Below are 17,158 nucleotides of genomic sequence, written 5' to 3'. Positions count from 1 at the left end.
CATGTTCTAGAATAATAGATTTATCATTTTCATTCTGTCTCTCTGGAAAGCAACATAAACGAAGGCAGACAAGTGCTAAACAGGTCTAAATAAATGTCTTGATTAATCTGCTTTGATTTTTTGATGTCAGTTACCTGTTTCTGATGAAGTTGAGTACTCAAAATACCCAATCTTTTGAGGGGACATATGTTCCAAAGTACCCCCAAAATCTGTTCTAAACCATTTTAGTCTAACTGTAATTTTATAGTCCAAAAAAAGGATGTTTTCTGTGAATTACATGCCAAAATATTATAGCAATACTATGCAGTAAGACACCCTAAACTGGGGAAACAATCATATCCATAAAGGTACAGGCATTAAAAAAATCCAAAAATAGCACAACATTTTCCAAAATAGTTTGATTTAATTAGTTCTCATTTTAGGTATAGTTTTTATGAGTGGTAAGGAGGAGACATGAAGCTGTATTATGTTAATATGCAGTATAACTATTTTGTGCTAAGATCTCTCAAGCCAAGCAAGTGGTCAGGCTGGGTCCTGAAGCCAAGTGCTTCAGGGAAAGTTGTTGGTGATGGAGCAGGCGGCACATTTCCTTCTTAGTCATGACCGAAAGAGCCAGCAGGGTGAAGAATCCTTATATGCACACACAGGTTGGGCAGGTAAGGGGATGGGTGAAATTCTCTCCCAGTTTTTCTATGCAACTGCTAATGCAGAGAAAATGTATTTGTTATGAGATAGGACCCTGCAGCATTAGAGGTTGGGACAGAGATCCCCAAAGTGTGGGACGCGCCCCCTTAGGGTGACATGAAGAACCATTGGGGAGGTGCTGCAGGGCCCGGGCCAGCCCCAGTGGGGTCGAGAAAGGAGCACCACACAGCCCCTTCCCCTGTCCCCTGCTCTGCTCCATTTTGGCCCCTAGCCGCGTCCCTGGCTCCTGGCCCCGTGCGCGGCTCTCCCTGTTCCCATCATCAGCCGCTGGGCATGGCTCCATTCCCGAACTGGGGCTGAGGCTGGGGGCAAGGCCGGGAGTGGAGCCACACCTGGCCACAGGGCTGGACTGCTGGCCCCCACCACAGCCAGCTGTGGCTCCACTCCCACCTCCAGCCCCAGCCCTGGCCGCGGCTCTGACCCCAGCCCTACCCCCCAGTTGCAGCCCCAGCCTGGGCCTCCTTAAACCTGTCTGCATTCCGCCCCCCCCCCACCAAGCCATGGCCCCACTCCTGACCCCAGCTCAGGGGCAGTGGGGGGCATAGACCTCAAAAGTTTGGGGACCGCTGGGTTAGGAGCAGTACTTTGATCAGTGCTGGCCTGTACTCCTTTTGCATGAGCTCAGGTAGCGGGAACGTAGTACTGATTAGCATGATTTCCCTGCTCTGCTTTGGCATGTGAGGGTGTGTCTACACTGCAATAAAAAAAGCCCAGTCAGCTGATCTCAGCTTGTGGTCCCAGAGCCTGGGCTCCAGCCTGAGCCTGAACATGGACATTGCAATTTTATAACCTCACAGCCTGAACCTGAGTGGGCTGGCATGGCCAGCCCCGGGTGTTTTATTGCAGTGTAGATGTATGCTGAGAGTGAAAGGAGGGGATAGATGTGACAAGTTTCATGGCAGCAGAAAATTCTGCAGCAAGGGGCAAATTCTGTGTCCATGGAAATGCAGAATTTTTTTTGCAGTACGCCTCTCCTGAGGTGGCTGTATTTCACTTGAGGGTGAAGTGAGCCGTGTCTTTAGCGAGTGTATCAGTTTAAGTCTGCAAAGGGCTTTGGGATCCTCCAGTATGAAGGGTGCTATAAGAGTAAGATGTTATTCTGCAGTCTCCTTTTCATTCTCAACTTCTTGGGCCTAGGGGGAGGATAGTACATTACTTTTGTAATTGGGAACTTTCTTCTTGGCTTATAGGGTGTGAGGACTGCAGCAAAAGCCTTATAGGAGAATGCAGACTCCATGGACCACTCTTCAGGGTTAAAGACAGGGTTATTCCCAGTCGAGCCCGCCTTACCCTACCTCACTACCTCACTTTGCGAGTGCTGGAGCTGCGAGCTGGGAACCAACAGAGTAAGTATCGTAGCTCTTTCGGCTATGGCTTGGGAAAGAAGCGACAAAAAGGTACTAACACTGCTTGTTTTCAGAAGTAACTTTGAAGTGGTATTTTGTTCAGATAGTTCTAAACAGCCTATCTTAATTTTCGGTTGAGCACAGCTAAATCCCAGAACCCACCACTGATGGAGATGGAGGGGCAGACAGACCAAACCTGAGCAGTGCTGTGACCCCGTGCACCTGGTGACAATGTCACTTCGTTTGGAGGTCCTCATCAAATGTATTTCTACAGCCATTTCTAAGATTTCATAGATGTTATTCAAATTCATGATTTGTGACCTCCATGACAAAATTGTAGCCCTACCTATAGGTACTTCAGTTAATTGTGACATAGGCATGCAAAGGGGGAAAGAGGTTCAATAAACAAAGTAGCAATGAAAGAAACAAAATTCAGACGGCATATGAAGGTTCAGTACAATTCACCTTTTCAGCATCTAAAGTCAGCATTGTAGAAAGATTGTATTGTTTCTTTCAGGCCACATGGTAGTTCATTGGAGTTTGGAGAGAGGGGGGGAATTACAAACTCCTTGCTAATATTCCCCAATGATTGTTATATAACTCTAATTCTGCCTAGATAGTACTGCAGAAAATGAAGGTCTTCTGTGCAGTACTATCACTGTTAATATGGGGGAATAATGGAACATGTAAGATAGCTTACTTTGTACTTTTATAGCTTATACACACTGATTGCTGGAGAGGACAGCCGTGTCAAACGTGCCAAGATGCAGAACCCTGGGGAAGTGATATTTAGTAGTTTACAATAGCCCTGCTGACGCTCATGTCATTCTGACTGATCCATACTTCTAGCCCCACAGTTTAATATGGAAAATTGGCAATTCATCGTGAATTAGGAGGTTTTGGAAATGTTACCCAAGTCCCATTTTAAAAGTGACAGAAAATTTTACCCATCAGAGCAGAGGTTCTCAATCTTTTGTATTGGTGACCCCTTTCTCACAGAAAGCCTCTGAGTTCGACCCCATTTATAAATTAAAAACACTTTTTATATTTAATATTATTAAAAATACTGGAGGTGAAGTGATGTTTTGGGGTGGAGGCTGACAGATCAAGACGCCCCGTATAATAACCTTGTGATCCCCTGAGGGGTCAGGACCCCCAATTTGAGAACCCCTGCATTAGAAATACTTGCCTGATTTATTCCTCAGCCTGAGTCTAGGAGAGGAATTCCATGTGTCCATCCTATGTTACACTTGTTCATTTCCCTCAGTTGAAGATATTTGGGATTTAGATCATGATGTGCATATTCTTCTTAGACTGGTCTTATTTTTATTCACAGTCCTTGGAGTGTTTGCTAAGAAAGTTATACAGAAGAGAACACAATTTGGTCCTTATGTTGGGAAACTATCTACAAAACTTACGCACTATGATGACAACAGGCTAGTTCTTCAGGTAATAAACTCAGAGGTTCAGGCGGGCTTTGGAGGATTTTCTTTGCTGGGTTCTAAACTATTGCAGCAGGATTTATAATATTTCAATTTTTTATTTATTTATTTTTTAAGTGGCATAAGCATCTCTCTTTTTCCTATTCAAGTTTCATATGCAAGAGTATTCATACTGCACATGCAGTCATGTCTAAAGTTTCATGATTTTCAGGTCAGTGTAACTTTAATTGCCAACTGGTTTTCCAATTTTGATCTAGTGATGCATAATTTGATACAAACATAATATATGATGCAGACCAATTTGATCTTCTAGTGTAATGCTATGGGGTGCTGGCTTGGATTTGCCCAATCTATTTTTAAAATGTCTATAGCCGGGGGTTCTGCTAGTTCAATGGGAGTGTTATTCCTCAGTCATCGCTGTTAGGAAATTTTCCAGAGGGTTAGAAAGAGCAGGCAGAGTCTGTCCTTTTATATTTTCACTAACCAGTAATCCAGGCACCATTTGACTTTATAAAAAAACAACCCACTCACACCAAAGATTAATCTTTTTCTATGGCTGACTCAGCAATAGTGGCAGCAACTGGTTAAGGCACCTGTTCATTGAGGAAAACAGGATAATGGGGGCACATATTTTTTTCAATGTAAACCACAAGAGACACAACCTTTGACATATTGCTTATATCATTGTTGTTGTCTTGTTTCTTTTGGTTATAAGCTATTTAGCCATGTCTTCCTATGAGTTTGTACTGTGCCCAGCACAATGATGAGAGCTTTTGGGCACTTCCACAATGCAAATAAATAATATGCATCTTAAAAGTTGCGTACAGTTGTATCTAGGTATACCATCCTAATCAAGCACACCTTTGTTTAAATTTAAAAAATACTGGTTTACAGTTATTAGCCTTGATTCCCTTCTGGATTACACTATCCACTGCTAGCCTAGCCATAAACTGCCTAGGGAAGGTTGCATTGGCATAGGACACTCGCTATCTCCACTGTGCAGGCAGGCCCATGGACAACCAGTGCGGCCTTGAAAGTGACCGGCAATAGCTGATACAATGCACCTGGTAGGAACCCCACTAGCAAAGGCTGCCTATAGCCTCTGCCAGCAAGTTAAAGCTGTCCTCCGATGGAACCCCTTTGGGAGGTTGACAGTGCAAACAACACCCACCACTGTCCCCCTCCATGCAAAGCAACTTGTACTGGGGCAGGGAGTATAATTTATAACAACTATGCCAGTTTGAGTGAATCAAACACTCGTTAATTTCCTCCTCTTAGCTGCCTTTTAACCAAGCTTTACACAATTCCCCCATCCCCATTCCTCTGTCAGTCCCTCTATCCCCTTCAATATCTTAAGATTTATATTCTAAATGGCTGATGAGTTACCTCATGAGATGGAGAGAATGGTGTGAGACTTTACCCTGAATTTCTTTCAGCACAACAGCAGGAGCTTTGCCTTCTGTCTGCCAGAATCCCGAGTGTGACTGAGACCAGCATTTATGCAGCAGAAATGTATTTTCATCAGCAACTACAATGCTAGATGGAAAGCTCCCAAAGGCAATGGAAATGTAGAGTGTTTCACATAATTGCTTCTTAACTCTCAAGAGCTTTCAGATGACCAGTGGAGCAGATAAATGGCATATTTGTGCATGAAGTGTCAACATACTGAAAATGGACATACTGCTACTGCAAGACAATCCATCTTTCAGTGTATGTCACTGAAGGGTGACATCCTGGCAGCAGATCTGAAGCCTCTTGCCCAACACATTCCTTTCTTTTTCCATCTAAAAGGAATCCAGAAGGAATAAAGTGAAGCAGAGAGAATTAGAGACTTTCCAGGCATTGTCATTCATTAGTATGATGTCCTTATTGTTATGGGAATACAGCATGTGGTCAGTCAAGAGGGATGAGCGTTGACGTATCAATATACTGGATGTTATCCCATTAGACTTATTATATAATTGTTCCATACAAAACAAAACTTCAGCACAGCACTGAAGGTTGAGATATCAAGCACTTAAGAAATGCATTACAGTTCAAAGCTTATCTTTCTCTGTCTGCTTACACTTAAACCTTAAAATATCTTTTTACATCATTCTAAAAATCATTTGACAAATAATATAACCTGTAATTACATATTTCAAACAAATACATGGTTATTTCTGTGCCTGGGCCCCTCAGAAATTGTACAGTCTTAACCTTTTTTTTTTAGTTGGCTCATTTAAGTGTCACTTATTTTGTTTTTAAAAACATCTGTGTATGAAAGAAATATATAAAAAAGCACTGTCCCTAACTCAAATTCCACAGCTCTGTTGTAACTCATCCCTTCTCCTATAACCTCTCTCCTTTTTCTTCAGGTATTGAAAGATGGCGGAAAGTACTTTCTGGATGCTCCCAATGAAGACTGTGGTAACTGGATGATGTTTGTCCGACTTGCCCGGAACCAGGAAGAACAGACCCTTGTAGCCTATCAGTACGCTGGAGAAGTCTACTTCACAACTGTTAAGGTAGTTAAGGCTACACCACCTCCATGACTACCACTCAAATGATAGCTTACTGTACCCAAAAACTGAGGAGACTGGCTCACCTCATCACAGATGAGAGGCTGATTATGGTTAAGTAACCTCCTCTCCATTACATACATCCCTTCATAACACTTAATGTTCAATCAATCAAACAGGCTGCTTACTGGGCCTTCTGCCTAGACCAGGGTCTTCTGCCTGGGGGTCGGGAGGTTATTATATGGGGGGGTCACAAGCTGTCAGTCTCCACCCCAAACCCTGCTTTGCCTCCAGCATTTATAATTGTGTTAAATATATAAAAATGTGTTTTTAATTTATAAGGGACGTCTCACTCAGAGGCTTGCTATGTGAAAGGGGTCACCAGTACAAAAGTCTGAGAACCACTGGACTAGACCTAATGTGGCATGGAATCTACTGCAAAGGATAGGAAAGACAATGATAGTGGTGGTAAAAAAACCCCAACTCAAATAGCATGGTTGATAACTGTAGTTTAAGCCTGGCTGTTATAAAAATATTCTTTTTTAAATCTGCATTGGTTTGTGATGAGTTTGCTCTAGCACAGCTTTGCTCCGGAAAGGACAGATGGTACCTTTCTTTTCTTAGATATATATTGAAACAACTTTTTGGAGACCAATTGCTCAGAAACTGGATACTAAACAGAAAACTTTGAAAGCTCTACAGTACTGAATACTATACTCGAGAACAGTGATTTAGTTAGAGACTTACTTTTCAGAATTTCTAGCACTGTGATCCTGTTGCAAGGTGACCAGTTTCTGAGAGATTCTCTGGATTATTATTTTTCTGAGAGAAACTCTGTATTTATAGGTAGAAATGAAATATAGCAACTTGCTTCTTGGGTTTGTTTGTTTTGACCACTATAAAGTGGATCCTAAGACTACAGCAGCTGTAAATCTTCGTTTACTATAAGACTATGCAATTTTATTCTCTTACCATCTCACAAAGCTGAAGCTTTTCTAGTATTGGAGTAAATGTGCCAAATTTTTCTTGTTTTGCTTTTTTTATTAAACCATATTTTACTTGAGCTACTGTATATCTTCTCTAAAGTAGGACTTTTTTAGAGGCTTAGGAGTTAGGAACTCACAGTATCTAATACCAGCTCTGCCCCATATTTTCTGTGCGACTTTAGGGAAGTTATTTAACTGATTTCTCTCCATTTCTCCATCTGTAAAATGGGAATAATACCTACTTCACAGGAGTGTTGCAAGAATTAGTTAATGGTTGTAAAGTGCTTTTAAGATATACAGTGCAATAGAAGTATTAGTAGTATTTGGCTACGTAAGAAAGTTAGTGTAAAAAGTGACAGGTGGTAACATGTAACATTGTCACAGTGTCTTGTAGAGGTGAATAGATCTGTATTCAGGATTCTGGAGCAATCCACAGTACTTTTGTGATTTTATACAAAATATGATTACATCTATGCTGTATAAGTAAAACTGCTAGTAGTAGTATTTGGAAAGCACAAACAAATGCTTTTTAGGACTGTCAGGCGAATAAAAAAATTAATTGCAATTAATCGCACTGTTAAACAATAATAGAATACCACTTATTTAAATATTTTTGGATTTTTCTACATTTTCAAATATACTGATTTCAATTACAACACAGAATACAAAGTATACAGGGCTCACTTTATATTTATTTTTTATTACAAATATTTGCATTGTAAAAAACAAAATAAATAGTATTTTTCAGGTCACCTAATACAAGTACTGTAGTGCAATCTCTTTATAATGAAAGTTGAATTTACAAATGTAGAATTATGTACAAAATATAACTGCATTCAAAAATAAAACAATGTAAAAATTTAGAGCCTACAAGTACACTCAGTCCTACTTCACCCAATTGTTCAGACAAACAAGTTTGATTACAATTTGCAGGAGATAATGCTGCCCATATCTTGTTTACAATGTCACCTGAAAGTGAGAACAGGCGTTCACAAGGCACTGTTGTAGCCGGCATCTCAAGATAGTTATGTGCCAGATGTGCTAAAGATTCATATGTCCCTTCATGCTTCAACCTTCATTCCAGCAGACATGTGTCCATACTGATGATGGGTTCTGCTTGATAATGATCCAAAGCAGAGCGGACCGACGCATGTTCATTTTCATCATCGAAGTTAGATGCCACTGGTAGAAAGTTGATTTTCTTTTTTGGTGGTTTGGGTTCTGTAGTTTCCATATCCGAGTGTTGCTCTTTTAATACATCTGAAAGCATTTTCCACACCTCGTCCCTCTCAAATTTTGGAAGGCACTTCAGATTCTTAAACCTTGGGTTGAGTGCTGCATCTATCCTTAGAAATCTTACATTGGTACCTTCTTTGTTTTGTCAAATCTGCTATGAAAGTGTTCTTAAAACAAACATGAGCTGAGTCATCACCCAAGGCTGTTATAACATGAAATATATGGCAGAATGTATGTAAAACAGGAGACATACAATTCTCTCCCAAGGAGTTCAGTCTACATTATTTTTTAACAATCATTATCAGCATGGAAGCATGTCCTCTGGAATGGTGGCCGATGCATGAAGGGGCATACAAATGTTTAGCATATCTGGCACGTAAATACCTTGAAACGTCAACTACAAAAGTGCCATGTGAATGCCTGGTCTCACTTTCAGGTGACATAAATAAGAAGCAGTCAGCAGTATTCCCTGTAAATGTAAACAAACTTGTTTGTCTTAGCAGTTGGCTGAACAAGAAGTAGGACTAAGTGGACTTATGGGCTATAATGTTTTACATTGTTTTGTTTTTGAGTGCAGTTATGTAACAAACAAAAAAAAATCTACATTTGTAAGTTACACTTTCACAAAAAAGAGATTCCACTACAATACTTGTATGAGGTGAATTGAGAAATACTATTTATTTTATCATTTTTACAGTGCAAATATTTGTAATAAAAATTATATAAAGTGAGCATTGTACACTTTGTATTCTGTGCTGTAACCTTGGGTTGAAGTCAATATATTTGAAAATGTAGAAAAACATCCAAAAAAAAATACATTTCAATTGGTATTCTATTGTTTAACAGTGCGATTCATCACGATTAATTTTTTGTAATTAATCGCATCAGTTAACTGTGATTAATCAACAGCCCTAATGCTTTCTCTTCAAGGTTGTGATAATGAGTTAGTCAATCTATATTTTCTTGCATAATTTAAATGTTACAGGTCAAACTCTTTGCAGGTGTAAATGAGTGCTGTTCTGTGGACTTCAATGGAGCTGTGCTCATTTATTCCAGCAGCAAATTTGGTCACACATATCTAACATGAAGAATAGGGTATGGTGGATCGAGTCTTACCAGCCTGGGTGTATTCTGCATCATATGAGAGGCTGGTTCAATAGTGACCTTGCTCCTCTCATTCCTGAGGAAAAGCATTGCTCACTGTATTGTGGGAGTGTGATGAACTGTTCCTGGGAGAGAGAGAGGGCCACTTGCTATACTAAAGCACACCCTGCTGTTTGCTTCACAGAGTAGCCATGGAGTTGGTCACAGAGAAAGCTATTTCCTACAGGCAGGAGAAAGAACACCATAAAAAAAAAATCTGTTAAGACTAGTAAAAAGTGGCGACACCTCCTCTCCCCTTTATAATACAGAGATGAAGATCCTTAAGATTCAGTTTGGCACAAAGAAAGGAAACTGCAATGAGACAAATAAAAATGACTTGTACATATACACATTTTATAGCAGCAGTTTTAAGTGACACTTATTTAGCTCTCATTTGCCTATTGAGTGACTAGAGGACACTGTTAGAGAATTTGGTGGAATACTACTGCAAATGACAAATCGTTACAACACACATTTTAAAAACAAAAATCCCACAGTATACAAGTGAGTAAGCATCATCCATGCTCAAAGTCCATCTGGCCACTTAAGAGTTTGTAAGTATTACCCCATCATTCCCATGTTAAACACTGATGCTAGGAAAGAACAAAATTATTGATGTAAAGATGTCACACATTGTAGCACAAGACCCAGCCATTGATCATCTTTGCTGTTTCCTCCACAGCAGCATGGAAATAATTTAACAAAGAGTGAAATGCTAATGTATTTACTGCTGCTCACTCTGTATTTTTCTGTAATTTGCATTATTATTGGCTAAAGATATTATGATATAGTATTTACCTTAGTCTTAACCTCACTGACCTTTGTTAAATTTCCTCCTCCCTGTCTTTAGGAATTGTACAAATAAATAACTGATTTTTCAACTCACATTGAACAGTTGTTCTTAAAAAAAGAAAAAGTTGAATTTTGAAACTAAGCTGTGAACCAAGGTACCTAGAGTAGCTCACATTGAAAATGCCAAGACCAGGTCAGGCTGCTAAAAGGAGAGCAGATTCTCCCACAACTGTGTGACTGGTTGGTTTGGGACAGAAACTAACTAAACTGTGCTCCTGACCCCACACTGGTTATCAGGAAGCTTAAAAAAAAAAGAAATCACTCAGCTCCCTTTGAATTCCAGTCTCTGGCTCCCAAACAGCACATAGGTCCAGTAATGTGAGAAGTTATTTAAAACCCTAGTCACTACACAAAATGTTCTTCTGATCCCCCAAAGGGCCACCCACATAACCAGCTCAATATTAGGTTGGATCTTACCCAAAATACCACCCTGCCAGCCGATCCTTTAGTATCTAAAACCAAAGGTTTATTAGAAAAGAATGAGAAGAGAGTCATTAAATGGTGAAAGCAATTGTATACATACATAAGATTTCAAAGTCCATATATCAGGTTCTTAGCAGCACTGGTGAGTTTGCTGGCTTGTGGAGTCCCTCTGGAACACATCCAAAGCTTGGATGGGTCTATCAGTCCTTTGTTCAAAGCTTCAGTTTGTAGAGAAGTTTCTCCAGAGGTGAGAAGCAGGATTGAAGACAAAATGGAGAAGATGCAGCTGCCTTTCAATATCTTTTGCCATGTGGCCTGTACATCTTCTGTCCCAAACCCAAGCTCACGGGCATGGAAGAGCTCTTGTAATCCGCTGTCCACAGGCATGTCCCTACATGTCTTGCTGACTCATAGGCAGGGCCGGCTCTACAGTTTTCGCCGCCCCAAGCAGCGCACCGAATTGCCGTCGTGGACAGCGGGGGCAGTCCGTGTGCCCTTAGGGCGGCAGCGCGTTTCCGCGGTGATGGCAATTTGGCGGCAGCTTCTATGTTTAGCTGAAGCCACCGCTGACAGCTAAATATAGAAGCTGCTGCCGAATTGCCGCCGCCGCGGAAACGCGCCTGCTGCCCTAAGGGCACACGCACTGCCCCCGCTGTCTGCGGTGGCAGTTCGGCGCGCTGCTTGGGGGCAAAACAACAGGGACTGCCGCTCCTTGCAGATTGCTGCCCCAAGCACCTGCTTGGAATGCTGGTGCCTGGAGCCGGCCCTGCTCATAGGCATAGCTCCTGGCTTCTCTCAATAGGTTCATTGTAGAGCTGATTGCCTTTGATTGGCCATCCAACAAGCTAGATAGTTCCAGACAGACTGGCATCAGCAATATCATCCAGAAACAGCACAGGTTGGAGATGCAGATATCATACATATTAATAACTCATGATACAAAGATGATACATGCATATAAACAAAGCCACTATACTTAGCAAATCAGAACTTTTCCACTAATACCTTACATGGCGCATCTTGTAAGATTCATTGCAATTTTATAATATTGGTATCAATATTATAATAAATGGTCACCCATATTCCATACAGCATCACATAAGCTATCAAGGGTTTAAGCAGATATGAAGAAAACAGTTGCTGTAAAGGCAACAACTGGACTACCATCTGTTTTAAATAAGATGTAAACGTTTCCTATAGAAACAAAGACAATACAAGTAAATACTGGGGATTTTTTTCCATTCACAGCCAATTGAACCCCACACAGAATTAAAAGTGTGGTATGCTGCAGATTACGCCAAGTTTATGGAAGCTTCTGCAGTTGTCATCAAAGAAGAATCTGATATCTGTGCTTTATCACCAGTTTTAACAACAGTAAGTGTCCAAGGACTGCATCCAAGCCAACACCTTGCCCCAGTTCACATGACAGAAAATGATTGTCAACTAGTCTAACATTGAATTAACAGTTTCAATCAAATAGCAAAAGAAAAGTATCTGGAGCGCTGTTACTTTGTATACTGTACTTGTACTCTAAACAGAGCACAATACAGTGTTGGCATGTAATGGTAAACTCTGGAAAGACTAACATGCTGGCATACATTCTTGGGAAACTGAGTACACCAGTCCTTAAAATTCTCCTTTCACCCGTTCACTGCTCTAGCTTGTTATGTCCTAATTCTTTGGCATACATGTTACAGCGCCCGCCCCTTCCCCCTCCCCCCCCCCAGTGTTAAAGCACAAAAGCTATTACATCTCATTATTTTCTTCTTTCTCCATGTCTCTATAGAGAGAGAGAGAGACACACACACACACATATACCCTGCATTGTTGGCAGAATAATCCCACAGGCCCATGACTTCTGTACAGCTGCAGTATCACAGAATGCTCTCAGTCTAAAATTAAGTGGAAAACTTGACTCAGTCTTAACTATGGAACTGTGACTAGCGCTTCCATAATAAGAATAAGCACAGAGACACTGAAAAAAAAAAGGGGGGGGGGGAAATCACCAAAGGATCAGCAAGAGCTAGAATAGCAATAAACATCAGACAACAACATGGAAATAATCATTTACCAATCATTTGTTTTCATGCTTGTACACAGCTAAGATTAATATGTCTCCAACTCAACAGCAGTCTGGGTGGGACAGTTACGTGCTGTGCCTGCGCCTGTCACTGAGGGAAATGAGAGGCCTTGGGACAACCAAAGACAACATAGGGCTGGTGAGAAGAATGTGACCTCTCTCTCTTTGTAATGGTTAATCTGAGGGAACTGTTTCTGTTCTCATTGCAGAGAGAGTGTGCCGACGCCTGGATATGCTCCAATTGTAGTAACGTTTTTGGGACTTTAGCTCTGCTGGAATCTCACCAATGCATCACTAAAGACAAAGCACTTCTCACCAGCTTCAGACCAGCAAATAAATTAGAACCTCTAAAAGCAAAGGGCAAAACCAAAGGCAAACTGAGTGAAACTGGCATGGGCGCAAGCATTGTCCAGTGCTATGGGGCCATTTCCTGTTCCCCTAGTGCAAAGTCTACCTGTGCCAGCTCAGGAAGTGTTTGCGGTTCCATTGTGAGATTTGTGCCTACATGGAGAAATAGTCAATCTTCACTACTAAAGGAAAGAGAAGTGAAGCAGCCAGACAGTTATCACTGCCAACTCTGCGGGAAGATATTTGTTTCTGTTGAAAAGCTCACAGCCCACACTTATGCCCACACAGGAGAGCGTCCCTACAGGTGTTCCCAGCAGGGATGCACGAAAGCTTTCATTTCCAAATACAAACTGATAAGGTACATCTCCTGAAGGGATAGCAGTCCCTCCAAGTGGGGGTGTGGGGAGGAAAAGATGTCTTTTCTTGGCATGCACTAGTGACAACTACTCGCTAAACTCCATTGGTCATATTTCTATATAAGATGTTAAGATTTAAATAAATGCTGTTCAAGGTGCGTGAATAAAACAGATTCACTGCCATATGTTGCTTATAACTATCCTTTCTGATAGCGTGCGCATACACCTGAGCCCCAAGTCAGGTGGGCTTATATATGGGCCCTTTCTTCTAAGGAACCTGAGCACTTCACAAACATTAAATTGATTACGTCTCACCTCACTTCTGAGAGTAAGTGTTATACCTCTTTTACAGATGAGAGAACAGGCACAGGGAGGATGAATGAGTGGCAGGACAATAGGTATTCCAACTCCCAGTCCTCTGTTTTCGGCACTAGCCATTCTCTGCCTCTCAAGTACAATTATAATTGCTATTCAAAAGGTGTTTCTTGCAGTAATGTTCATCTAGCTCTACAGACTATAAAAAACCCACTAGTTTGCTATTTAATAGAGTCTGGCTTTTTGAAAACTGTTACCCTAGAGAGTGCAAATGCCTTCACATTTTGAAGCTGTATCCCACTTGTGTGCATGAGTTCTGTAAAAATGTTGTTATTCTTCTGTCTTAGGCACTCGGCCACCCACTCTCCACAGAAATCTCATCAATGTGGTTACTGTGAAAAGACCTTCCACAGAAAGGACCATCTGAAAAATCACCTTCAGACTCATGACCCCAACAAAATGGCCTTCAAGTGCGAAGAGTGTGGCAAAAAGTACAACACCAAGCTGGGTTACAAACGACACCTGGCTCTTCATGCAGCCACCAGTGGTGACCTTACCTGCAGGGTGTGTTCCCAAGAGTTTGTTGGCACTGAAGTGTTGTTAGAACACCTCAAAACTCATGCAGGGAAGCCAGGCAGCAGCACCAAGGAAAAGAAACATAAGTGTGACCATTGTGAACACTATTTCTATACACGCAAAGATGTGCGGCGTCACATGGTGGTTCACACAGGCTGCAAGGACTTCTTGTGCCAGTTTTGTGCCCAGAGATTTGGGCGCAAGGACCACTTGACTCGCCACGTGAAGAAAACACATCCACAAGAGCTGCTGAAGGGCAGGTTGCAGAATGGTGACTTGCAGGGTCTCTTTGCCCCTTTCTCTCCATTCAGACTGAAGGAAGATGCCAGTATCCTGTCCTCTTTTCCTGAGAGGCCTTCTATGCAGCATGGGCTTCCGAACACATTAGAAGCAGAAGAGTACAGCAGCCCACATATTCACTGTCAACAAAGCCTCCAGTCTACTCATCCCTTTGAACCTCCTCATTTGCTAAGGATGAGCTGTGTAGATAGTCTCTCAGCCACTCATTCTAAACCATCTCCACCATCAATTCCTACCAACCAGAATCTTCATCGGCACAACAAATATGAACTGAGTACTACCTCATTTGCACCAACATCCCTCAAAAACCTACCCATGGAAGTGGATGTTAAAGCTCATAATGTGAATTTACTCGAGGATCTGCCTTTACCAGAACCTCACAAAGTCAATCTGGAAGAAGCTTCCTCGGGGGCTGCAGGTGATGCTGGCAAGTACATATTGCACAAGGAGACTGTGACAACAGTTGAATCTATTAGCATGCCCTCCATGGATCTTACTCATATACTGGGTTTCTGGCAGTTCCCTCAGAGTGATATCCAGAATAACAGTGGGGACATCACAATGGCATTTGGTCAGGAGGAAGCACCACACAGGCTGAGCTGCCTCAGCCAACAGCAAGGCGCACAGCTAGCTCTGGGTGGAGTGGCCCTAAATCAGCTTCATCATGTCCCTCATTCTTTTCCATCTACTAGTACAAATTCTGTAACATTGCCTCATTTTCACCATGCATTCAGATAACTACCACCTTTTTTAGGGCTCCTTTTCATACCCAGATTTGCAAAGGAGGAAAGCCCTAAACCATCTCGAACTTTTAAAAAGGACATTATAAACATTGTAGAATGTTCCAGGAAGTAACAGAATGAATAGATGTATTTTATATAATACTTTACTAGTTTCGTAGCATATGACACTTTCAACAATGCCATATTTTCCCCTCAATACCCTCCATGTTTTTACAATTAAACCAAATAGTTGAACTAGTGTTCTTCAGTGGAAATACAAATGTATCTATAACAGGCACAAAACATGATGGCTGCTATGGGGGTGAGGGTGGGAAACATAACTTTTTAAATGAGCCATGACTTGCAGTAATTTTATACCAGGGGTCGGCAACCTTTTGGAAGTGGTGTGCAGAGTCTTCATTTATTCACTCTAATTTAAGGTTTCGCGTGCCAGTGATACATTTTAACATTTTTAGGTCTCTTTCTATAAGTCTATAATATATAACTTAACGATTGTTGTATGTAAAGTAAATAAGATTTTTAAAATGTTTAAGAAGATTCATTTAAAATTAAATTAAAATGCAGAGCCCCCCGGACCGGTGGCCAGGACCTGGGCAGTGTGAGTGTCACTGAAAATCAGCTCGCATGCCGCCTTCGGCACCTGTGCCATAGGTTGCCTACCCCTGTTTTATACAAATGACTTGAACATTGTTCATATGTAGAATCTAGGAGGGTCCAGTAGGTTTTTATGGCAAGCACTTAATCACTGAGCTTTAAGAATTTTTAATTTAAGTTATGACTTCACTTATTTTATCTCCTCTCACTTTTTTAAAAACAAAACATGGCTGTGGTGATTAAGTTGAACTAGAATTTGTTTTTTTGAAGTGCACTTCCGCTGTGTGTGGAGATATGGTGTTTTCTCCAGGGCTGGAAATAACTACCACCGTCGTAGCCTAAGAATAGATGTCTTGTATAAATGGCTTTTTCTGAAGAGGAAGTATGTGGTTAAGACAATACATTAATTTTAATTTAGACCTTGATCCTGCAAGATGCTAGGCATTCTGGGCCTAATCCAAGAAAGCACTTAAGCCTATACTTAGCTTTAAGCACAAGTAGTCCCATTGACTCAGCCCCTTGCACAATCTAGCTCTCAGGCTATGTCTACACTAGCACTTTTGTTGGCAAAACTACACCCCGACCAACAAAAGTTTCACTGACAAACACGCTAGTGTGGACAGCACTATGTTAGCGGGAGATGCTCTCCCGCCGCCATATCTACCATTGCTTGTTGGAGGCGTTTTAATTATGCCAGCAGGAGAGCTCTCCTCCTCTGGCATAGAGTGACTACACAGGAGACCTTACAGCGGTGCAGCTGCAGCAGCACAGCTATGCTACTGTACAGTCCGTAGTGTAGACATAGCCTCAGTAAAGATTATGTTCCCCATCCAAGCAAGCTCTGTTCACTTTTGGTTGATAATGATGGCCTTTGTTTCAGCCAGGAAAGCGATTATTCATTGTAAAAACAACAAGGAGTCCGGTGACATACAGACTAACATGCTACCCCTCTGATACTTATTCAGTGTAACAATCTGTAGCACAAATGTTCTTTGGCAGCTAAACTACACTAGCAACATAAGCTTAATGTTACAGTCCTCAGCATATGCATGGTAGCTTTTGTTAGAGTCAATGACTGGTCTGCATCCAGAAGGGCTGCAAGATCAGACAAGGTCCCATGGTGTGCCTTCCACAGCTACATACAGTGTCTAACCCCCACTAAAGTTGGATGAATATATAGCAGGTATGAAAATGTTAAGTAATTTTATATTT

At 41.4% G+C, this 17,158-nt stretch overlaps 1 protein-coding gene across 1 annotated transcript in view; it reads left to right on the top strand.

The window, feature by feature from the left end:
- The window catches only part of PLAGL1 (PLAG1 like zinc finger 1), a 50,502-nt gene extending 34,828 nt beyond the window's left edge, over positions 1 to 15,674 (top strand). The window contains exons 2-7 of the mRNA XM_045010926.1: positions 1,896 to 2,051; positions 3,388 to 3,500; positions 5,851 to 6,000; positions 11,883 to 12,008; positions 12,924 to 13,420; positions 14,081 to 15,674. Of these exons, the coding sequence (XP_044866861.1) occupies positions 1,896 to 2,051; positions 3,388 to 3,500; positions 5,851 to 6,000; positions 11,883 to 12,008; positions 12,924 to 13,420; positions 14,081 to 15,347 (2,309 nt within the window). The 3' untranslated portion in view covers positions 15,348 to 15,674. The remainder of the gene's footprint in view (positions 1 to 1,895; positions 2,052 to 3,387; positions 3,501 to 5,850; positions 6,001 to 11,882; positions 12,009 to 12,923; positions 13,421 to 14,080) is intronic.
- The last annotated feature ends 1,484 nt before the right edge of the window (positions 15,675 to 17,158 follow it).

The sequence above is a fragment of the Mauremys mutica genome, chromosome 3 (genome assembly GCF_020497125.1).
Source record: "Mauremys mutica isolate MM-2020 ecotype Southern chromosome 3, ASM2049712v1, whole genome shotgun sequence".
Classification (NCBI taxonomy): domain Eukaryota; kingdom Metazoa; phylum Chordata; order Testudines; family Geoemydidae; genus Mauremys; species Mauremys mutica.
The sequence above is the reverse complement of the archived record's forward strand: the minus strand, read 5'-3'. Positions and strand labels throughout refer to the sequence as shown.